At 33.6% G+C, this 24,546-nt stretch overlaps 3 protein-coding genes across 5 annotated transcripts; 2 read left to right on the top strand and 1 right to left on the bottom strand.

Annotated features, from left to right (window-relative positions):
- The first annotated feature begins 9,456 nt into the window (after positions 1-9,456).
- On the top strand, positions 9,457-9,943 carry LOC145098505 (S-protein homolog 29-like). Its single transcript, XM_079036140.1, has 2 exons — positions 9,457-9,857; positions 9,934-9,943. Exons 1-2 carry the CDS (start codon positions 9,457-9,459, stop codon positions 9,941-9,943), a joined length of 411 nt encoding a protein of 136 aa, XP_078892266.1.
- A 39-nt stretch (positions 9,944-9,982) lies between these two features.
- LOC145101888 (FACT complex subunit SSRP1-like) lies at positions 9,983-14,531 on the bottom strand. 3 transcript variants are annotated; one of them, XM_079039191.1, is made up of 17 exons: positions 14,377-14,513; positions 13,937-14,178; positions 13,706-13,839; positions 13,294-13,479; positions 13,098-13,203; positions 12,832-12,968; positions 12,548-12,726; positions 12,326-12,434; positions 12,052-12,138; positions 11,866-11,958; positions 11,420-11,617; positions 11,191-11,336; positions 10,970-11,120; positions 10,774-10,878; positions 10,487-10,675; positions 10,317-10,395; positions 9,983-10,237 (listed from the first exon to the last, which is right to left on the bottom strand). In XM_079039191.1, exons 3-17 carry the CDS (start codon positions 13,757-13,759, stop codon positions 10,125-10,127), a joined length of 1,932 nt encoding a protein of 643 aa, XP_078895317.1. In that variant the 5' UTR covers positions 13,760-13,839; positions 13,937-14,178; positions 14,377-14,513; the 3' UTR covers positions 9,983-10,124. The 3 variants fall into 3 exon arrangements, with proteins under 3 accessions (XP_078895317.1, XP_078895316.1, XP_078895318.1); XM_079039190.1 differs by lacking the exon at positions 13,937-14,178 and having other exon boundaries at positions 14,377-14,531; XM_079039192.1 differs by lacking the exons at positions 13,937-14,178; positions 14,377-14,513 and adding an exon at positions 13,562-13,640.
- Positions 14,532-23,305: 8,774 nt separating this feature from the next.
- On the top strand, positions 23,306-24,238 carry HS1 (heat stable protein 1). Its single transcript, XM_079039189.1, has 2 exons — positions 23,306-23,475; positions 23,890-24,238. Exons 1-2 carry the CDS (start codon positions 23,348-23,350, stop codon positions 24,077-24,079), a joined length of 318 nt encoding a protein of 105 aa, XP_078895315.1. The 5' UTR covers positions 23,306-23,347; the 3' UTR covers positions 24,080-24,238.
- The last annotated feature ends 308 nt before the right edge of the window (positions 24,239-24,546 follow it).

Below are 24,546 nucleotides of genomic sequence, written 5' to 3'. Positions count from 1 at the left end.
TCATCATATAGTACTCTCTTACGAACTCACTATATGAGTTAGGAAGTGACTGAAGAACCCAATCAACAACCATCTCCTCACAGACAACGGATCCCAACATTCTTAACCTATCAATGTGTGACTTCATCCCTAGGACGTGTGCACACACCGACTTTCCTTCTTTATGTTTACTTGCCAAAAGGGCTTGAGTGAGGTTGAACTTTTCAAGCCTTCGAACTTGTGGGTTAGGGAGAATAATTGGAGGAGGTGGAGGAAGTGAAGCATGATTTCTTGTTCCTCGATCGAATCGTGGAATATCATCTTCATGTGGAAAGCTTGTTCCACGGGATTTGGGAAGACCATAGTTGTCATACTTTGATATCTACAAAACAGGAGAAAACAAATTCAAGTTAGTTGATTGATTGAGTCCTTAGTAAATCACCCAAATGAGATACTAAGGCTAGGACCCAACACAATACGCTACAACCTAGAAAAGGGATATCGTAATCTAGTTGCAGAATATTTGAAGGTAAGTGAATGACGATTCCCTAATATCCACCATGAAAACGAAAAAGAAATTTAAGTTTTAAATCTATGAAAACTCCTAGATCCTTTGAGATTCATTGAACATTTCAATGACATGTTTAAATCTCGATATGCCCCTCTTGTTTGTGACTGGGATGCCGAGGATCACAAAGCAGGTGCGAATAACCATGCAAATCTACATGGTGCCCTCACATGTTATAGTCACCTATTCGATGTGCCGGTAAACCACACACGCTCCATCGAACTATGACAAACATTGAGTCACCCTTTGCTACCTTTGCTTAGAACCATTTAGTGTGCCGGTAAACCACACACGCTCCACTAACGTCTTCGCAAGGGCACAAAGTGTAATTTCATGGAATTGCATCAATTCACTTTTGCCTAAGTAACTAAGATTGGGAATTTGTAAAACATTTAGTTACTTTTGTACTTCATTATACTTATAATGGAAGGTTTTGTCATATTCTACCCGTTCGGCTAACGACCCTCCACTAGTCAAGAGTGCGGTGGGTAAGAGTGGATACCCATTCAATCGCCATTTTATAGGCAATTTCCTTAAACACCCCTTATAGACCAGCTTCGTGAATGAGGCCTACTAACGGTAAGACTGACTTTTACTCATACATATATATAATGTTAGACTTTTAATGTTATATATAGTATAGGGTGTATTTTACACTTTTAAAATACTAAGAGGTCAAATTTAACAATTATACTTTTAATTCAATTAAATTGTAAACCTAAACTTTTATGGATTTATTAAACCTCTTTTAATTATACACCTTAATTAATTAATAAAACCATAAGGGTGTGATTTGAACTTTTCAAAACAATACTAGGGTTTTAGAATTAAACATTCCTAAATTAAACCTTTAATCAACTTTTAAATTCCAAAACTTGAGGGCAAGTTTTGAAACATTTCAAAACATTTAGGTTTAGAATTTAAATATACATCAAAATTAAACTTTTAATCAAAATTTAAATTCCAAAACTTGAGGGCAAGTTTTGAAACCTTTTCAAAACATTAGGGTTTCAACTATTTAAATTTCAAAACTAAACTTTTGAGTTCAAATTTAAACTATAAAACCTATAGGGGAAAAATTGAAACTTTTCATAACACAAGGATCAAATAACACATAATATAAATTAAACAATTAATTTTGTCATTATCTATATTTGACCTAATTTCAATTTCTTGCAAAATAAGTTACCCAATTAATACAAATAATCAACTTTAATCATATAAGGAAGTTATTATCTAATCAATTGGTAATTATCTTTTGTTTAATCAAGGATATACTCAAAAATATGAATAAAATCGTATTTTAATGATCTAAAACAGATAAGGCAAGTATCCATGAGAAAAACTGCAAGAAATCCCAAAATCCCCTCTTTCTGACGCTCGAACTCGCCGAGTACCCATATGGACTCGCCGAGTAGGGGCCTACTCGCCGAGTCCACAATGGGACTCGCCGAGTCCATCAGGTAGGCTCACAAAAAACGAATTTTTCAAGCATGAACATATCAACAAGACATCAATACAAAGCATTAGTTTTAGAGTTAGAAACAAGAGTAGCATTGTTTGAAACAAAAATATCAGACTTTGAAACAATCTTATTATCAAACACACTCTCTTCAGCAGCTTGCTTGCAATGACTTAATGGTTGATCTGCATAAGAAGTGGAAACATTAGTACTCGCAACCTGAGGATCACATCCCGACACAAATACAACAGGTTTGCCATATTTGAGATGTGTCTCTCTGTCCATTTTTTCTTTTGTTAAAGGGTTATACTGATAGGTGTGATTAAAAGGAGGAAGCACTTTATCATACCGTAAACTCTTTGACTGATTATTTTTAAATCTCAAACTATTTTCCATCATTGATGCAACTACTTCACTCGACGCATTAAATTTTCTAAAATTATAATCTGCATTTTCAAATTTGTTTTTCAATGTGTCAAGCTTGGCAGTCACAGAAGCAAGTTGTCTCTTAATATAGTCATAACATTGACATTTATTGCTATATTCTTCTTGAAGTTTTCAGAAATCCTTGATTTTGGCTTCTAGTTGTGCTTTTAATGGTTTCTGTTCTTTCCTATAGTGTACCTCTCATATTTTAGGTCATCGACTTCCCTTTTTAGCAAATCATTATGTTCACGAAGAAACTTAATCGTAGTTTCATAAGATGGAGTACATGAAACTTCATTGACCGGGACACTTAAAGAACTCATTGTTTACCAAAAATGCCCTATGACCAAAAAAACCTCAAAAGTCAACCTTAAAAGTCAAATTAAAAAAATCAAACTTAAAAGTCAAACCAAAAAGCTAAATTTGAAAAATTGAAGGTTTAAACGAGAAAGTCAAAGTTTAAAGTCAAATGTCAAACTTGGAAGTCAAAGTCAAAATTTAAGCAAAAAGTCAAAAATTAAAAACTAAAATTTTTTGGACTGAAAAAGTAATTTAAAAATAACGGAATTTGATTTTGGGGTTAAAAGTGACAATATTGCGAAACTTGGATCGACATTGAGAAGCCTTTTGAATTAAATTGCGAAGGAAAGGAACGTGATGCAAGCCGGTTCAATTGGTAAGACGCCTTTTTGAGTTTGGAGGAAACCCGGGTTCGATCCCCGACACCCCCAAAATCGCTTCTTCATTTTTATTAGATGCGCATGCGACACTGATGTTGTCGAGCCTAACCCACCAAGTCGTACACGTCCGAGTCGTACACCTTCAACTGGTGCAAAGAAAAAAACGACGTTTTTCACACTTTTTGCTCCAAAACTCGTTTTTATGAAAAAAACGCGAAGAACAAACCCCCCTTATTTTGCCAAGATCTATCCGAAAACGCAGAAATTCTTCAAAAATAGGATCAAATAAGCTCCAGATCTAACAAAATTAATTGATACAATCCAAGCTCTGATACCACTTGTAAGTCCCCAATCTGGTTGTGTATCAATCAGATCCGTTTGATGGTGCGGAATCCCAATCAAACGGATGATGCTGGATCAAAATAGAAGAGAAGAAGAAGAAGAATAACTTGAATCTATGATGTATTCAAAGATATATGAGTGATGCTCCAAAACTCGTTTTTATGAAAAAACGCGAAGAACAAACCCCCCTTATTTTGCCAAGATCTATCCAAAAACGCAGAAATCCTTCTCTAGCCGTACACTCCTCACATGCACTCCTCTATTTATAGCACTCCCAACAGTATACGAGTGTACAACCGCACACGCATGTACGGCCGTACACAGCCACACAACAAGCTACAAACACTATTACACTATAGAAAAATACAGTTTTCTAAAAAAACAAAGTATAAACCATAATTTTAGGCCCAATACTTAGCCACTGATTTTACAAGGTAGCAAACTTATAAATACATGAAAGTTCAAATCCAAATATGAAAACAATAAAACTGACGGGGGTATTATTGTCAATTAATTCCATAACCACTATCAAACGTGTCAGTAATGATCATTCTCTCTCATTTTCCAATACATCTACTTCCGTAGATCACTTTTCTCTACCATTTCGTCACTAAAATCCTTGGAAAACCCTAACAAATTGTTCGCATTACATGGTTCCTTACATATTTGAATACGAAATACTTTAGATCATCACAAATGTTTGTGCAAACATGTTTCCGACAACGAATCCATCGTTAAAAAGTAAATATTCACATACCAAATGATTTTTTTGAGCTTAAAACAAGCGTGTTTAGAATTTCTTCATCTATTTTAGAAAACGAACTACTTGTTGAACGTTTTGAATTCGATAATACTCGATTTTCATGATTATCGAGGTTTTTTTTTTCATTTAGGAGTATTTGTTTTACTTGTTTTTATTCTTAATCTCCATTGTAACTGTATTTGTAAGTATCTACTAACTGTGAAACTAATATACGTTACTTATACTTGTGGAAAAGAGTAAAATGTTTAAAAAAAACATATTCTAGAAAAGAATAATAAACAAAAAAGGCGAGACTTTAAATAAAGATGTTTTATACTTCATTCATTTAATAATTAACTAGACGAATTCTCGCGCGTTGCGCGGCGAAGATTAAAAATATATTTTTAAAATATTGAAAAATATATGTTTACAATGGTTATGTTGTTGACATTAACTTTGAGATAATATTTTTACACTAATTTATATATATATATATATATATATATATATATATATATATATATATATAATCTCAATTATTTTGAACAATAATATTCATTGACATCAACCCACATTCCTTATTAATATAATTAAATATAATTATCTATTTAATATTATTTTTAATAATTATTATTATCGATTAATTATATTTTTACTTATGCGATCATTTTCTAATTTCAATAATGAGGTTCATTTAAAATACAATTTATTTATAACTAAATGTAATTTATAATTTGATGTTATTATCATTTAAAATTGTCATTCATTAATTTTAAACCAATTATTATTAATACTAAGTTAAAGAAGACTTTTAAGAAACACTTAATATTATTATTAAAATGTGAAACATACACTAAATAATAAAGTGATACGATAGACAATTTGCATTTCAAAAGAGACTTGCATGGATAATATTACATATCCATGTAATTTGATTTTATTATTTATAAATATTGCTTATTAATTTTAAAACCACTTGTTATTATTAATAAGTGAAAGAAACTTTTAAAAAGCACTTATTATTATAATTAAAATGTTAAACATATACTAAAATATAAAGTGATAAGATAGATAATTTGCATTTAAAAAAATGCTTACATGGATAATATGGATAATATGACATATCCTTGATTTTTAATTAATTATTGTTTTGAAGCAACATGAATATACAAACATATATACAATACTTAATTAAATATTATATATATCACCTCCCATAACATATGATCGATAACATGAATCTAATCTAATTTACATTAAAATTTCAACCACAACATACAATGATATTCTTAAAAGAATACTTAAATCAAGAAATACAAAAAAAAGTTAGCATATAACAAACTTACAAATTAAAAACTTCAATATAATAACATAGCTCGAAAAATTGTTCAAAGCCCTCAAACCAAGACAAAAAACTTTAAACATGGTTTCTTTATGAATTTTGTATGTGATTTGTATTTGTGTGTCTACTCAAAAATATTGACATTTTTATAGTAGAGTATCCCTTAAATTTTTATTAAATAGTTTATATAAGTTATAAAACCTTTGAATTGTTAATCATTATTAAGAGACTTTTGAGTGGTATTCATTAAAATAAGAGGTTTCAAATGCATGAGGTGTTTGCAAAATTTTATGGGGGTTTCAAATGCATGAGGTTTAAGGAAAAATGCTAGCTTTATAAGTATTTAATAATTAATATGATTCATCTATTTTATGATAAAAACAGTAATAAGTAGATGAGAAATTATTCTATTTAACAAAACACTGCTTTAAACATATGTGATTGTCTCATTGTATTATAATCATACATTTTATAATACAATGTTTTAAATAATGTATTTTTAACATATGCTATAATTATAAATGTTTTAGTTATATATGATTAGAATCATATTTGATTACTAACACAAGTTATTAATCATAAAATTGTATAGTTACTTATGTTTTAATCACATCTTTTGTACATCAAACACAGATGACTAGACACATAAACAACCCACACTTTGCTTTAATCTCATGTGATTACAATCTATTATATACATAAAGAGATTTAATCATGTATGATTAGCATCTGTTATTTTCTAATTTTATATGGTTCTTTATCATGATTTTGTTCAATCATATGTGAGTTTCTATATATATATATATATATATATATATATATAGAGAGAGAGAGAGAGAGAGAGAGATCTCAGCCAATCCTAAACCAAAAGCATAAAATGCAAAGGAAGAAGAAGCAATACCAACAAAAATGACAAAAGCAACAACAAAAGGGTCCTTGAAAAGGATATATTTCAACCATATATGATCAACATTTGTTATGAACATTGTATGATTATTTATTATAATAACATAACATTGTTTTAGTCATCAACAAGAGAAATGTTTCTATTTAACAAAATATTATTCTAAACATATGTGATTGTCATCTGTTATAAACTCAAAATATTTTAATCATACATTTATAATACAGTGTTTAATATGTGATTGTCGTGGGTTATAATCATAAATGTTTTAGTCGTTTATTAGAATCATATATTATTAGTAACACAACTTATTAACCATAAAATTGTCTTCGTAGTTACTAATGTTTTAATCACATCTTTATACATCAAACACATCTGATTAGACACATAAACAACCCACACCTCTTTAATCATATATGGTTATCATATGTTATATATCCAAAAAGATTTAATTAAGTGTGATTAACATCTTTTATGAATATTGTATGGTTATTTATCATGACTTTGTTTAATCATATATGAGTCAAATTTATGAAAATAAACTTATAAATATCATGGTGTAATCTATATTAGTTAGAAAACAAAACAAAAATATTTGATATATTTGTAGGTGTTTTGGATACATGTAAGTTGGAAATGAATTATTATTTAAGAAAAAAAAAGTTATGTTATTTTTATAGAAAAAAGGGACATGCTAAGATAAGATAACGAAGTTTAGATTTCTATTAGAATTTCTAGAAATCTTATAAAATATTAGGCTTGATAATGTTAATAAAATTATCCTAATTATATATTTTGTTTTGTTTTTTTTTAATGATTAACCATATATCATTTATGTACAAATTAAGTTTAGTGTTTGTGTAAAACATTTAATGCCAAATTCATCAACACCAACTAATGAAAGACAAAATTATATAAAAAGAAATTAAATATCTTTTTATATTTCCTCTTAAATTGTCTGATGGTTTATTAAATCTCACGACTGAAATTGCTAATAACTTTTACGAACATAGTCCTTATGGTTTTGAAAACTTATATGATTGGTCCCTGAACCATATGAAACAACTTGTTTGCCCTTTTATTTTTTTGACATCTTTTTTATTTAACTTTAGTTTTAAAAATATAAAGAAAATAAATCTCTCTCTCTGTGTATGGGGGGGGGGAAGGTTTCACTTGAAAAAAAAAATCACAATACAAAACAAGCACATTATTGGAGCACAAAATTTAGTTGATTTACCTTCTTTTATATTTGACACAAAATCTAGGGATTTCTCTCACTAGTATTTAACTCAACACTAGTATCTATTGAACTATACTCGATTTCAAGATCAATCAGAACCATTTATAATTTGCTCACAAATATTGAACCTATTTCACCCAATTGTCCATTCTTCTTGTATGAAATTAGTTGGTGATTGTCCATTCTTCCTGTATAAATTAGTTGGTGAGTGTAGATTTGGTTAGACCTGACAATCGGGTTGGGTTCGGGTTCATGGGTCACAGGTTGGCGGGTCAAAAAATATAAACTCGACCCAACCCATATAATATATGGGTTGGCGGGTTGGCAGGTCGTGGGTTAGTGGGTTGGAAACTTCAACCCAACCCAACCCATATAACCCGTTTAAGTATATGGGTCCGCTGGTTCAAAGGTTAGTGGGTCGAACCCAACCCGCATAACCAGCTTAATACTAGAGAGGACAAGAGCGACTAGCGAGAGCGAATCAATTTGTGTTTTTCCCGTTCTTCATTATTCTCTTTTTCCATTCTTCCTCTTCGTTCATGACTTACTCCTTGACTCGTGAGTCGTGAGTATGTATGTTGTATGTGTTTTCTTTTTTTGATAAGGGCACTAATTATATGATAATACGAAATACGAATAATGAGTGAAGGAAGGAAATTTCACTAATATTTAATATTTAAAAAATATTTTTTTTAAATGTAAGTAATATATATACGGGTTGGCAGGTTGACCCGCAAACCAAAATATGTAACCCAACCCAACCCATGAAATAAGCAGGTTAGCGGGTTGGCAGGTTAACGGGTTGGCGGGTCAAAAATCTCAACCCAAACCCGCCTATTTTCAGGTTGGGTCAGTATCGAGTTACGAGTTGAGTCGAGAGTTGCCACCCCTAGATTCGGTTGCATCTCTCATGGACACGATTTATGTGCCATTTTAAAACACGATTTCCAGTGTACACCAACAACCACAACCTTGTTTTGTATTCATGACTTTCTATCTCCTTCCAGAAGTAGAATAAATGAAAAGGAGAAATTTGAAATAAGAAATCAACTTTGGAAGTCTTAGAACTAATACAAATATAGATTGTCGGATCGAAGAGGTGGACAATCCAATAAGGTTTCCAAAGTCGTCGGCCAGTTGAGAGTTTGTTGGCATGGAAGGAGGGAAAGAAGAGTCTGGTAGGGTTTTATTTTGGAGGGGTGGGTGGGAGGGGTTATGTTTTATTAATTTTTTTAGAAAATTAGATAAACAATATAAAAGAAAAGATAAAAGAAATTAAAAATGACAAAGAAGCCATTTAATGTAGCTCAAGGACCAATCATGTAAGTATTAGAAACCACAAGGACCATGTACATCAAAAAAAATAGTAGGGATTAAGGTTTTGATCTTTGTTAAACCATAGGGACCATTCATATAACTTTGTCTTAAAAATTGATGTTTTATAGTATTGTTAGATTTTGTTGTGGTGTATTCATGCGTGGTCTACCAGCTTAAGAAATATATGATTTGTTACTCATTGCTTATGATTTTATCTTAATACGTTATGGAAAACGTAAAACTGTGCGGCATCAAATCGAACCACTGAAACCTATCCAAATTCCAATATGGTAAAACTTACAAAGGAATAATGATAAGAAATTTATGAAAACTAATGACAATTTAATTCCTCAAATCTCCATTAATGAAAATGAGAATATATAAAGTTATAAACCAAGAGACAAAGAGGGTAAACCTTAAAACACATCCATTTTCTTCCAAGATGAGGCTGACCATGGCGGCCTGTGGTGGTTCAATGGCGGCGGCTATGGCAGCAATGTTAATAATAAGCACCTCAATTTGTGTATCAAGTGGTAAAAAAATCACAGTACAAATTACGAATTTGATTAGATATGATAATGCGATGGTTATTGATTGTCGATCGTCAGATGATGATTTGGGACAACAGACGCTGTTATATGGCCAATCGATGGAGTGGAGATTCAATCCCAATTTTTCGAAAACAACATTGTATTATTGCAATGCTATGTGGGAGGCGAAGCAAATTCATTTTCATGCATATGAATACATGAGGGATAATTATGGTTGTGGATTAGATTGTCGCTGGTTGTTTACTGTTGATGGTTTGTATGCATACAACTCGAAGAATGAGTCTTGGGATTTTCGGTTTTCTTGGTATGTATAACTTATAATATTTCTTTTCTCATCGTATCATGTTTCAAATTTTAGTTTGTGAATTTCAACTTTTTAGTTTGGTTTAGTGAGTCAACTAGTAAAAGTAAAATGGAGAAAATCAAGAATTGGGAAACAAAATATTTGCTTACCTTTTTGGTTGTGGTATCGTTATTTTGTCTTTTATTACAATACCTTTAATGGAAGCTTAAACTGGAAACCAAAATTCAAAAATAGTTGAAATTAAGATGCAAAGGAATTTAGGCAGTGTCACTCAGAATTGTTGGGTGAATTTGTTGGTTGTGGTTTGTAGCTGCTGAGTTCATCTAGGTATCGTTTTTTGTCTGCCAAAGCCTTTGCTTCATACGGTTCCTTCTCCTCAACTACAAAACAAAAGATACATCAGAAAAATATATAGTTATATAAAAATAAAATTATTTAAAAAAAAAAAAAAAAAAAAACCTGTTAATTTGTTCCATCGTTCGCCAAGAACCCTTCCAATCTCTTGAAATGAGATACCAGGGATGTCCTTCTTGACATTCTGAAATTGGAGTTAGGTGAGTTGAGTGAGTGAGTAATCATAAGGGGCGTTATGGTAAATTCATATAATCTACCGAACGAATGGAACAGACCTCTCTTTCGATCTGTGAGAAGAACATGAAACCGCTCATTGCCCTCTTGGGGGCATTTGGGTCTTTCTTCTTCTTTGGTTTTCTCTTCTTTGATCCATCGTCTTCATTGGCTTTGGGTCTCTTCTTACTTGAAGACGGCTTAGAAGAAGTAGGAGCAGCTTCTTTCTTGGTTTCCTTCTTCACAGGTTTCTGAAAATAAAACCAAAATTGAATTACTTTTTTAAAAAAAAAAAAAGTAGATTTTTGATGTAATAGTAATAGTAGAAAGGAAGGAAGAAATCAAAAACCTCCTTTTCCTTTTCGCCTCCACTTTGACTACCATCAGAATCATCTCCCCCGGAATCATCAGTAGGTGACCCTCCATCATCTTTGTCAATAACAAAATCTTCATCCTACATAATTTACTAACCAAATTCAACTTTCATTTTCTATTATAAGATGCTATAATAAAGAATTGTTGAATGAAAAAACTTGGGTTGTGACCTCCTCATCACTATCATCTACACCAGCTTCATTCTTGATCCTCTCAAGATGCGGGTCAACATTATCATCTTCCTCATCCTGCAGCACAGCAGCAACGCCATCTTTTGTGGTTTTTGCAGCACCAAGATTCATGATTTTAAGACCTTTAGAACTGTATAATTTATATCATCAGAATGCCACTCACGCCTAATTAAAATTTTAATAACAATAGATATACTGACTTGATGAAATCAAAGAGATTGTGATATTCGTTTCTCTGAATGTTCCTGAAAAGATGTTCTTGTTCTGTCTTCAGTCTAATAAGAAGATCAAAATAATGCATATTTGATCCTCCAGCAGCGTGCCTTTCAAATTCCACATAATCAATCTGAATTAAAATCAAAACTAAATCAAGTCAAGTCAAGTAAAGGAAATATTTAATTAAAAGAATTAAATTGTAGCATGGAATACCTCGTCATATAGGATAAGAGTAGGAGGTTTTGGTAGAAAGAAGAAACTCTTTTCAAGTGGATAAAGAACACCATCTTCTGCTTTTAAAGATGACTTCACAGCATAACCATCTTGACAACTTCTGAATTTCCCTGGTCTTGTGAGTTTTGTGCCAGATAAGCCTCTTAATACCATTGTGAACACTTCATGAATCAGCCCCTGACAATTTAAAAGGTTAAATGCAACAAATAGTAATGTACTTTCATTATATTTTCAGTTTTTCTTTTCTTATCAAGGCATTGTATATATTTTGAAAATTCTAATCATGTGAAGCATTCTGCTTTTGAATTTTCATTTAATTAAGATATGGTGGTTTGAAAAATCTACCAAATTATAGTAATGAAAATAGTTTTGTATTTGAATGACATTACTATGTATTGCATTTAACACTATTTCAGAAGTAGTACCTTATAAGATGGTTCTAGTTTGTCCTTGTATTTAGTAGCAAATAGATCTTCATTTATTGACAAGGTGCTTTCCACCACATAATCCGTTTCAAACTGTGGCAAAAAATAAAAACACATTTCGGATTTCTTCACAAAAGATTATATAAATATAAATATAATTATATATAAAGCACTTCAACAACAGACCTGCAACACGATATGTGGATACATGGTTTGCCCTTTACGAATAGGTGGATCGAGAGTAACAACCACAAATGTATGTGGTTGGTTTGACTGCATTATAACAATAAAAATATGAATTATAAATAAGAATGGCCGATATAGCAATGTACATTGTCTTTAGAAATTTGTGGGAAATGGTAAAAGATATAGGCAACATGCTTTAGTTTTTACCCATGGGTAGCAATGTAGTTGCATTTTTTTTAGCAATTAAGGCAATATGTGACCTAAATAGACAAACCTTGGGTAGTACAAATACACGAACTACACTGCTGAACTGGATTTTGAAATCATTGGCTTGCCCTTGAAGTCTCAAAAAGGATAAGTGAAGTTCAACATTGTATCGACCCCTGTAAGGGGAAGAGACTTGAGTAATTTTAAGGAGGAGGAAATGCTAGGAATTGAATTGCATACTCAAGATTGGAATGGAATTGAATGCATGGAATCTGGAAAAAGAAGTAACCTTGGAGTAAGAATTGCAATGCCCTCAAATGTAACAACTGCTTCCTCGCCTCCAGCACCAACATCTGCCATTGACATTATTTTCTCACGGAATACCTGTGCAGGTGGACGATTTTCATCACCAACAAACTGTGTGTTGTTAGTGGGAATATGAAAACTTATCTCCATCAAAGAATCTTTCTGCATCAAATGAAAAAGAAAAAAAGATAGTTAAAACCATAGACTTCAAGCATTGTATACCATATACCATAAGGAAGAAATGAAAATTGATTAACAAAGAGGAACCTCATTTGCACCAGTTGTGTCATCCACATGGAATTCCAATATGACATCATTCTTTCCTTGTAGCTGTGTTTGGGAGACATCAGCTAAGGAGACTTCAAATGCTTGCTTTGAGCCAACAAGAAAAGACAACATATTGCCTGAAAAGTTTCAAAAAGGAAGATACAAGTATGAATAACATGTTAACTAGTTTCATTTACATCTCAAGTTGCTCCACAATATACTAATTTGGAGATTTTACAAAACAAGATAAGGATAAAGGTCTCAACCATTTAAATCAACTTCTCCCCAGTTTTTCCCACTAATAGAAAGCTGTTTCTCTTCTGTTGTTAACCCACAGGAGTTCTGGAAAAAGTTGGTCAGGCTAATAACATCCTGCAACATAATAAAATAGAACACTATGATAAGAACAAAGATGTTTGATATGTAATAAAGATACATGCATGAATCAACATGAAAAGCTACCTGATCACGAAAACCAGTGAACTTGTACTTCAAACCATCTTTGATTCTAACAGCAAGCTGATTAGTCCGTGGAACTTTCATCCATGTAAGACCAGAAATATCAGATTTATCAACTTCAACAGCCTTACCACCTCCTTGTTTCTTCCATAATATACCACCTGGATGAACTTTAAGCTGACCTGGATTCTGGATTGTTCAGAAAGCATGTTAGAAAGTTGTAGGGAGATGGAGTAAAGGAATGAGAAGATTAGATTGGAAAATAAATTACCAGTTTCAATATGAATTGGTTATAAACATTTCAGTTTTCATAACATGGTATGTATCAATTTGCAAAGATTAGTTACAATCTGAACAGCAATAAAAGATAGATGAGAGGAAAAAACATAAGAAGGCTTGAATTGAGAAAACTCACGGCGCCCCCACGACCTCCGAGAGATATATTGTTGAATAAGTGGCCATCTGCCATTGTTTCGATTCAAGATGCGAAGAACTGCCTCAGCTGCAGATTGTTTGATAATCAACTGGTGCTTCGAGTCATCAAGATGCCTACAAATCACTCGATCAATCAATTAATGTTTATCTATAATTCCATTGAAATGAATAATAAACCTGATAAGCAATAACGCAGGAAAGAAATCATTACGGTTTAAATCTACGACCAATGTATTGATGACAGACGTCCCTAGTGTATTAAACACAAACTCAAAATCCATTCTAATTTTCGGGCGAATACATCAGATTTCGGAAACTAGAGAACATCACAATTTCATTCAGAACAAAAACCACAAACGAGGGGTTGTGTAAATCGTATCAGTAGCAAATGTAAGTCAAGCTAGGAATAGTATTAATGGTATCAAAACATCATCCCTTCATTGAGCTACTTTCCTGTGAAAAAAACGAGTAGATTCGATGATCCTATATTAGTTTCTACGAGTTGCTTTCCTATATCGGATCAATTCGAAAACAGTTCAATAACAATAAACCAGATTTTTTGTTCAGTAAAAAACAGAGATTCACAGAATCTATAAACAAAAGTGACAGTCGAGTTAACAGATTGATTTAGATTGATAATACGTTACTTACTGGGATTCGAATTACACGATTAATTGTATTGATTGAGAGGAGCCATGAATGGTATGATTTGATTTGATTTGATTTTGTGTGTGTGAGAGAGAAGGGGGAGGCGGGGAGGGCAAAACTATGAACAAAGTTTACAAACAAGTCCCTGGTCAATTTTGTATGGGGTCAAGGTTTGTTAGGTTTTCGCTCACAAAAGTTAAGGAATAACGTAAACTTCGTATATACTTTTAAAATTATAAGATTTCATCATAAAAGCACAACTTTTTACGTCATACGAATTTTGAATTTGTGTTATTTCATATGAATCTTAAATGTGATAATAACCATGTATGTAATAAAACAAATAATTAGTTCAATCTTAAATGTGATTTTCAATCTTAAATGTGATAATAGCCATGTATGTAATAAAACAAATAAATAGTTTTCGAAGCAAAGTCCTCGTGATCTATATAGAGAAACATGGAGCCTAACTTGATCCATAAGTATAGCTTCATGGATAACTACTTGAATCTATGTTAATCTATGGGGATACTACCACCCAGGGTGCATGGCGGGGTGCATGGTGGTGTGATGTGGCATTGGTGGTAGCATGACAACACCACCCCCCTTTGGTGTTCGGTGCCTACACTTCAACACTCCACCATTAGAACTTGTACAATTTGTATTAGAACTTCTAGTGAAAGGGTATGGTGGTGTAGTTGTGCTATGTCCTATAAAATGAAAAGGTGTGGAAGATTGTGGGGTTGATGTGTAGTGTGGTGGTGGTATATATATATATATATATATATATATATATATATATATATATATATATATATATATATATATATATATATATATATAGGGTTAGGTTATTTTGTTTTTACTATCTATTGTGTGCATGTATGATTGATTCTGGACCAATCATTTTAGTTATTTTAATAAAGTAATAAATGCATATTACATGTTGAAGATATAATGGATATTAATTACATCTTCAACATTTAATATGCATTAATTACTTTCTTAAAATAACTAAAATGATTGGTCCAGAATCAATCATACATACACATAATAGATAGTGAAACCATTTGAACCTAACTCTCTCTCTCTCTCTGTCTATATATATATATATATATATATATATATATATATATATATATATATATATATATATATATATATATATATATATATATATGAGAGAGAGAGAACTAGTCCATATATAAATGCAAGAACTATATAGTATATCCATGGAAAACTAATATAAAAGTCAAGAATAATATATCCTTAAAACGTTGTTTGGTTTAATGGTTTTGGTTTTCTTTTGAGAAATTTGGAATTAAAAATCTATCAAATTCGTTGTTGGTTAAAAATATAAAATTTTATAAATTCGCGGATCTTTAGAATATCTTATAGGTTTTTATAATCCTTTCCATTATCCGAAAGCATATTCCAAGCTTTTTTGAACCTTCCAAAAAACACTATATAATTTATATTAATCGTATAATTATGTCCCAGACAAGAATATAATGCATGATTTTTAAGGGACAGAGAGAGACTATAATTATGTCCCAAACATGAATATAATGCATGATTTTTAAGGGACGCGGAGGCGGAGAGAGAGACGACTTTGTCTTGCATTCATAAGTGATATTGCATTATTCCGTTTAGGTCAACCCTTATTGAAACCCCCAAGATTTGTGCCTAGTTCCCAAGTCTAACAAAAGAAAAGAAAATGAGATAAAAGAAAGTCAGGAGAGAAAAAAAGAGAAAGGTAAAGAAAGCAAAAAAATTCTTTTGTATTCCTGAGTTAGAGAGAAGTGAAAGGAAAATTAATCATTTTGTTCTTTCTTCCCAAATCCTCCCAATTTAGAAGGAAATATAGGAGGGAAAGTGATCATTTCATTTTCACCCACTTCCTTCCTTTAATGAAACTCGGAAATACCAATTTCTTTTATTTTCTTCTCATTTCCACCAATTTCCTTTCTTTTCTCTCGTTAAATTGAACTCGGGAACAGAGTGTTGAACTTGAGACCTCGCTATATAGAGCCCAAGCCTCGTCCGGTGAGCCATCAAGGTGATGGTTCCATAAACTAAACATAAAATGCAATGTAAATCTAGGAAATAAATGTGTCAAATGATGTATAAAATACATTCAACCTCTAACATCACATAATAACCTAAAGGATGTTTGGGATTGCCTATTTAAAACAACTTTATCCGGTGTAAAAATCGATTTTTAGAAAAAAAAAATGTTTTGATTAGCTTATCCAGTACCAAAATATAAGAAGTTGTTAAGTTGTTTTTTAGTGTTCGACAAATCTATGTATACATGCAAAATGACCGAAAATGACATCTTACATATTATTGTTTCTTCAAATTAAAGGTAAAAGTGTAATTTAGTTTCCACCCTTAATAAGAAGTTCCCAATAAGTTAAAACAAAACAACTTATCAACAAGGATTTATTACTTCTACCACACCATTTATTTTGCAATCCAAATACTTAAAATGTTTATTACCAGTGCCAAATTGAAATAAGTTAATAAATACATTGAATAAGCAATCCCAAACACCCCCTAAAAATGAAAATTGTCTTTAAATGTCATGAACAATTAGTATGAATAATTTTCACGAGACGATCATGCCATCTTAATTTGATTCTTGTCTTTATATTTTATTGAGATATTGTTGATGAAACGTAAGTGCTACGTTAATGTGTACTAACTGAAGACTTGGTGTGTGAGACCTATAATGAATACCCTAAACTGGATGATGATGAATTGATTTGATAATTGTGAAGTTTAGGTTTAAAGTGTAGTGTTGTATGAATACATGATGTGAGAAATGAGAATGTTTAAAAAGGAGTTTATATTTTTTTAATATTAAAAAATGGCAATTTGGGTAGCCGTTGAATGAAACGATCAAGAAGTCATACGAGACACCATGCCAATCTAGCTTTTTTCAAGGTTTTGACAGAGAGATAAGTCAAATCCTGGAGATTGATTTTGAGTATTCGATGGATGATATTTTTAGAATTGTTTTACATCTTTAAGAACGATAATAAAGTTAAGGGGATGTTTGGTTAAGTTTATTTAAGGATCTTATTGGTTTATTAGCATTCCACACCGCTATAAACTAAAAATATGTTTGGATAAAAATAACTTATAGCGGTGGGAAACAGCTAATAATCAATTTTTTCATAAGTCACTTCACTCTAAGTTATTAGTTTATAAGCCAATAAGATATAAACTAGAATGTAACACCCGGATCATAGAGATACTTAATTTCTTGAATTTTAGCTTTGGAATAAGGTCATGAAGTGAGGCATGGTAGTCACGTCGTGGGTGACCATTGACTAGTTGACCCGTGTTTTTGAGTCTCACGACGTGAGACTTTGAATGCTCACGATGTGAGAACGACCTGATGACCAAAACCTTCGTATTTCGGGTATTTAATGGAATGAGAGGGCTAGGTTTGCCTATCCTTAGCATCCTTCACTCTCTTGCCTCCTGAAAACCCTAATCTCGACCTGCTTGAGGTCCTTAGCCATTTTGGTGACATTGAAGCACTAATTTGGCGGTCTTTGGCTCATTAAAGTGGAAGAAGACTTATGTGGAGCATTCTCTTGGCAATCCAGCTTCTACATCACCTTTTTGCAGAGCTTTTGGACCACCGTAAGTCATAAAGCTCTAGCCTTTTTACCTCTTGTATGCTAGATCCATATTCTAAGCTCTTTCTTGCATGGTTGTGTGGGATTGCATGCATGGGATCCATAAAGTTGGCAACTTTATCGATCACTGAGACATCTTCTGTATGATAACCTTTGGATCTGAGTTTTAGAGTAGGTTTAGACTCCAAGCATGAGTTTTGATTTTATTTTCCCTCTTTTGACCTAGTGAGTGTTTGAGTCATGCATTGGACATACATGACTAAAGAGATATGATTTTTATCATCCTTTAGGTGAGGGAAGATCCTCTGAAAAGTCCCAAGTAGTGGCTGAAAGGAATAAGAGCTTAATGCTCAAAGCTGGCCAAGGCAATGCTCACGACGTGAGGAATGAGCATGTCATGTCGTGAGAATGCATGCCATCCTGACTGTTTTTTCCGGATTAGGTTACGACATGACCAAGAGTAGCCACGATGTGATGATGACTAGAATTGATATTGGACGAGTTGATGGGTTGAGTTAACTCGCTTAGTTGGGACCGGGTCGAGTTGATACTCACAGCGTGACCATGAGCTAGTCATGACGCGAGGGTCAGCTGTTGGAGCTTAGACCGTTGACTTTGGGCCATTTTGGAACTTTTGGGCCTATGTTGGGCCATAGGGTTCTCTAGTTTGGCATGGGCCATTAGTGGTCCTAGTTTGGGTTTAGGGCATTATAAGGCCTTAAGATTTATGGGCTCAACCTTAGATAGTAATTAGGGTTGGTATTGATTATGTTCAGTGTGAGGAGCCGTTGTGCAGCAAAATTGGGTGCGAGATTTGCTATCTTCTTATTGAGGTGAGTCTCCTCACTGTGCTTAGTGGGTCGAAGCCACGAATGTCGACCCATGATTTATTATGGTTAGGATGCTAGTTGTCTGTATGACTCTTGCATCTATAGTATACGGTATGTATACTGAGTGGGGTTTGATGCCAGGCGGGGCCTGATGAGTGTATTGTATGCTATTTATCTTAGTGATTCTTGCATATGATTTTATATGTCTGTATATATGTCGGGTGGGACCCGATGCCAGGCGGGGCTTGACGAGTGTGATAGGGCGGGGCCCATTTCATGTTATTGACAAATCTGTTGTAAGCAGGGCTCGATATCGGGCGGGGTCTGATGGTTGTTGGGCATGACCCGTCGCATGTTAATATGTATGGTATGAGGTGTTTTGGAGAACTCACTAAGATTCATGCTTATGGTTTTGAATTTATGTTTCAGGTACTTTCGGATCGAAGGGGAAGAGCTCGGGATGATCGCATCGCACACAATAAATTTCCACCTTATTTGACCTTGTTGTATTGGGATGATTGATTGACATACTATGATTTTGTTTATGGTTTTATGAACACGTTTGGTTGATGGTTTTATTATTATGAAAACGAAATTTTTGGTTTTAGATTTTGTAGTGTTGTAGAAATCGGCATCGGCGGCCGATTAATCGACGATTAATTGTTTGGCGGGCTTGAACCGATTACGATTATGGTGTTTGGCGGAAATTGGCCAAAATCGGTCAAACTCGGGCTTGACGGTCTTTCGGGGTGTCAGAACAATTCGATACTTCAAATTTCAGGTTGTCTAGATGTGGTTATCCTGCATGGGATTGTTGTAGGCTGAGAAAGGATTCGTTCATCTTTGGGTTTAGAGACCCCTGATAGGGTTGGTTTCAGTTGCCTTTGGGAAGGCCATTGTATGCTTGGGGTGGTGGCTGAGTTACTCATGTTGTTTGGCGTCTATGTGATGGTAAGGAATGATTTTGAGGACAAAATCTAATTTAAGTGGGGGAAAGTTGTAACATTCGTTTCCTTGGATGAATTGAATTACGGTTTTGGAGGGTCAAAAGGTTCGAATTTAGTGAAAAAGGGGTCCTCACGACGTGAGGCATGGAGGCTCACGACGTGAGGCATGGAGGCTCACGACGTGAGGAGGGCCGCATGAAGATTTCATCCAGGCTTTCCCACGTATTTAAGACCCCTTATCTTAATTTTTGGGTTCACTTCTAAGCCTCCACCTTCCCCTAAATCAGAAAACCCTAACCCTAATCCATCTTGGTGATTTTGGATCCATTTTAGTGTTTTGGTGGCTAGAAGAAAAGGAGGAAGAGGTTCTAGAGTATTGGTTCAACAATGAGGTTTCATCATTATCATCTTGTGTACATTTTAGACCATTGTAAGTATCCAAGATCCAATCTTTATGAGCTCAAATTGCTAAGTCTAAGTTATAAGCTCCCTTTGCATGTTTGGGTGGGATTGCTTACTTAGGGTCCATAAAGTTGGCAACTTTATGGATCATTGACTCATTCTCTTCATTATAGTCTTTGGATTTGAGTTTTGGTGAAGTTTGGGACTCTAAGTTTTTCGTCTAGATCTCATTTTCCCCACTTTTGGTCTAGTAAGAGTTTGAGTCATGCATTGGATATGCATGATTGAAAAACTTTGATTTTTATCATCTTTTGGGTAAAAAAAGACCCCCTGGAAAGTCCCAAGTTATGGCTAAAATGATTAAGAGTTGAATGTCTTAAGCTGGTCTGTTTAAATCTCATGACGTGAGGTTTAGGACCTTCGTCGCCTCGTAAGGATGTTGGTCACCCCGTTTGTTTTGTCCGGACTAGGTCACAACGTGACTCAAGGACGGGTCACGACGTGAAGGAGTTTGGAATCTTCTCGATAGATTGAGTTGACTCGAGATTGGGTCGAGTTGACCCAAACGATGCGACCATGGTCTGGTCACGATGTGAGAACCGTTGTTGGAATTTTGGACCATGGATTTTGGGCCATGATTGGGCCTTGGGATTTTGATTTATGCTTATTTGTCTAGCATATTGGGTTTCTTTGGATTTAGGCCCATGATGGGTTTTGGGCGTAATTTGAAGAATTGGGCCCTATTTGGGCTTTGGGTGATTATTTTGGAATTTGGGCCTTTGGATTGTTAATTTAAGCTTAGGTTATGGGCCAAGTTGGGTAAAGGGTAAAAAGATCTTTTACCCTAGTTTGGACACTTAGTGTGGGTCGGGATCCGATTAATTATTGATGGATGATTATTTTGGTGATTGATAGCGCAAGGATTTTAGCAGGCCAACAGCCAAAGATTCTTTCTGTGAGATTCGACAGTGCGAGGTAAGTTTCCTCACTATTTTTAACGGGTAGAATGCACCAATGTCAGCCCATGGTATTATATGCACTTATGCTTAGTATGTTTATTGTCTGCCTGACTCTTACATGTGCTATGTGCTTTATGTTTACTAAGCAAGGCTCGATGCCGGGTGGGGCCCGATGTCAGGCAGGGCCTGATGGGTATATTGTATGCTAGTTATATGTATATGTTTTTATGATTACCAGGTACGACCCGATGTCGGGTGGGGCCCGATGACCATTCTGTATGCTATGTATCTTTGTGATTATTGCATGTATTATGTGTTTATATGTTTATATGTTTTATATGTATACTGGGCGGGGACCGATGACTGACAGATTTGTATACCGAGCGGGGCCCGATGTCAAGGCGGGGCCCATTATGTGTTTATTTGTGTATGTATGGTATGTGGTATTTTGGGGAACTCGCTAAACTTTGTGCTTACGGTTTTCAGTTTATGTTTCAGGTACTTCGGTTTTCAAATGGCAGAGCTCGGGATGATTTTATGGCACACACCACTCAATTTCGCATTCTGTGATTTACTCTGATAATGATGATGTATTGATAAAACTTTGATTACCTTGGTTTGATGATGATGATATGACTTAATGTTTTATTAATTCAAAAACGAAAAATTTTATGGTCTTATTTTTGGGACGTTACACTTGAAATTTTGGGACGGTACATAATAAGCAATAAACTTTTTTGTCAAACACTCGGTGACAGATCTAGAAAGAAAAATCAAGGTTTGCACAAACTTTTAGGGGTTGCACTACTAGAAAAAAAAAAACTCATTTCCGAATGCAGTTTCTGTCACAAAATCATCACTAAACAACAAATCTACCTTAAATTAACAATTATCAGACTTTGTGATAGATTGTCCGTGGAATTGTAATGGATTTCCAACAGATTTGTGACGGATTTTTTGATGATTTTTTCTAAATTTACATTTAACGAGAAAATTTGAAGGGTAACCCGTGCTACCCCGTGCCACATACTAAATCCGCCCATGCAAACACCCGTAAGCATTCACAACTATTTGTATTAGTTTTTTGAGGTTTTAAGAAAATAGGAGAAATCTTCCATATTATGGGGTTTCATGATTCAAGATGTTTTGCTGATGGAACAATTTTTCCAATACCCTATTCTGGTCCTTAGTCAATTTGAATAACCATCTTTGAGTGGAAATCGATTATTCGAATGCAAGAGGTCCAAAACACTTAAGAATGAGAGTCGTTTTGTCTGGGTCTCATAACATCCGGTTGCTGGGCTTTATAAAACGGCAATACGGCATTTTGACCATGGTCACTATTGCTACTCTATGCTTGAATTGGAGTATTATTACAATTCTTCCTTGCTTTATTTATTTGTGGCTCTTACGCTGGCTTACTTACCACATTTTTGTATTGTCATTGTTATTTTTTCTCCCATCCCACAAAATTGGTGAGTGTACCACACTTTATTTATAGAGAATTAAAAATCATGAATTTTAATATATATTTTTAATATATATGATTTAATAATAATTGAAAAAAAGTGCTACAAAAGTGTGACGTGCGGCAACCATACCACACTTTTCTAAACGGGGACAGTTCGGTGTTTACCGCATACCACACTATAATGCGGTATATGGTGCACCACATGGTCTTGTTCTGTTTGAGATGTGTGTAGCAAAGAGTGATAGTGGGCATATTACATTCTTTTATACAATTTATAAACTAAACGTTTTTATATTTAATTAATTAAGCCTAGGTTGAAAAATAATTTGCAAGAGTATGAGTATAAGACAATTATAATGTTTGTAGACTTATTAATGCTGTATCAGATTAAAAAAAATTGAAGACCTATGTCTAAATCCATAAAGTCTTGAAATGTTTATTATATTGGATTCATTAATTCTTTTTTGTTTTAACAAATGTTGGAAGTTTTTTTTTTTTTTTTTTTTTTGGATAAACTCTTCTATTACTACTGTGACATGCCATGAATTATATTAGTGATTAAAAAAGGATTAAAGATATGAAATCGAGTAATTTCAAATAAAACAAATGGACGTGTTTTGCACGAAGCCACTCCTCTCCCCGTTAATCTTGGTATATATAGATTCACAATCTCATCCTCTCCCACAGGTCAAACAAACACAGATAAATAGAGATGGGAGAAGTGAAGCACATACTTCTAGCCAAGTTCAAGGATGATGTCTCGCAAGAACAGATCGATCTTCTCATCAAGGGTTATGCGAATCTCGTCAATCACGTAGAGCCCATGAAATCCTTTCGATGGTAACATAAACTTTTACATTATCAAAAACAATTTCCTATAAACGTCTCACTCTCTATGTGTTAAACTGGTTTATCATCTCAAACTTAGATCCGTTTGATTTTAATGTTATGATGTTTCCAGAAATGTAAGAAGGAATTAAAATGGTGATGTTTGTGAGTTGATTACACCCTCCGTCTGCTATCCTATTCCTAATTTAACTCCTCTGCTTGAACCGATTTGTTTCCAAATCGGACTTTGGAGGTCACAAATTAGGTTTACGCTTTACGTTTTAGTACCGATTTACATTGCTCTTGTTATATGCTTGCTTGATCCTTTTAAATTAGGATCTGGTTTGGATGTTGATTTTGTTGAATAATTTTCTTGATTTGTTCGAAATCTCCAAAATCTGAAAGACGAATTTGGATTTGCCACAGGGGAAAAGATGTGAGCGTTGAAAACCTGCATCAAGGCTTCACTCATGTATTTGAATCGAGTTTTGAAACCACCGAAGGGATTGCAACTTATATATCTCATCCAGCCCATGTCGAGTTCGCTGATAGTTTCCTGGCTCAACTTGATAAAGTCCTGGTTGTTGATTACAAACCTACAGCAGTTGAGCCATGAATCCTTTTCTTATTGTTGTTAAATGTAAGTTTGGCTATGGATGCTATAAATCACCATGTATGTTTGAAGGATATATTACTTAGGCTTAATAAATAAAAAGTAAAGAACATGTTGAAAAATCTAATGAAAGTCCAATCGAGTGCATTTTCATGATTTAAATTGTAGCAAACGTTGAATACTAATTTTTATTCAGTTAAATTTTCTGAAGTATCAATATAACATCCTGATTTCATTAAAAAAAGCTAACATAAAATTGTGATGTAAAATCAACTATAAACATCCAAAATATAATCCAACAAGACATTATCTAATTTAAATGCGACAGAAGTAAGTTAGCTCAAGTGGTGGACATCAAAGCTGTTGGATTCTTCAAACTTATCATTTCATTTTCATTCCAAAAGGAAGTTATAACTGTATCCCGTATGTTAAAATGATATTTAAAGGTCGCGCATGTGAATCTCTACAAA

The sequence above is a fragment of the Lactuca serriola genome, chromosome 4 (assembly GCF_051521515.1).
Source record: "Lactuca serriola cultivar US96UC23 chromosome 4, Lser_US96UC23_V15, whole genome shotgun sequence".
Taxonomy (NCBI): Eukaryota; Viridiplantae; Streptophyta; class Magnoliopsida; order Asterales; family Asteraceae; genus Lactuca; species Lactuca serriola.
The sequence above is the reverse complement of the archived record's forward strand: the minus strand, read 5'-3'. Positions and strand labels throughout refer to the sequence as shown.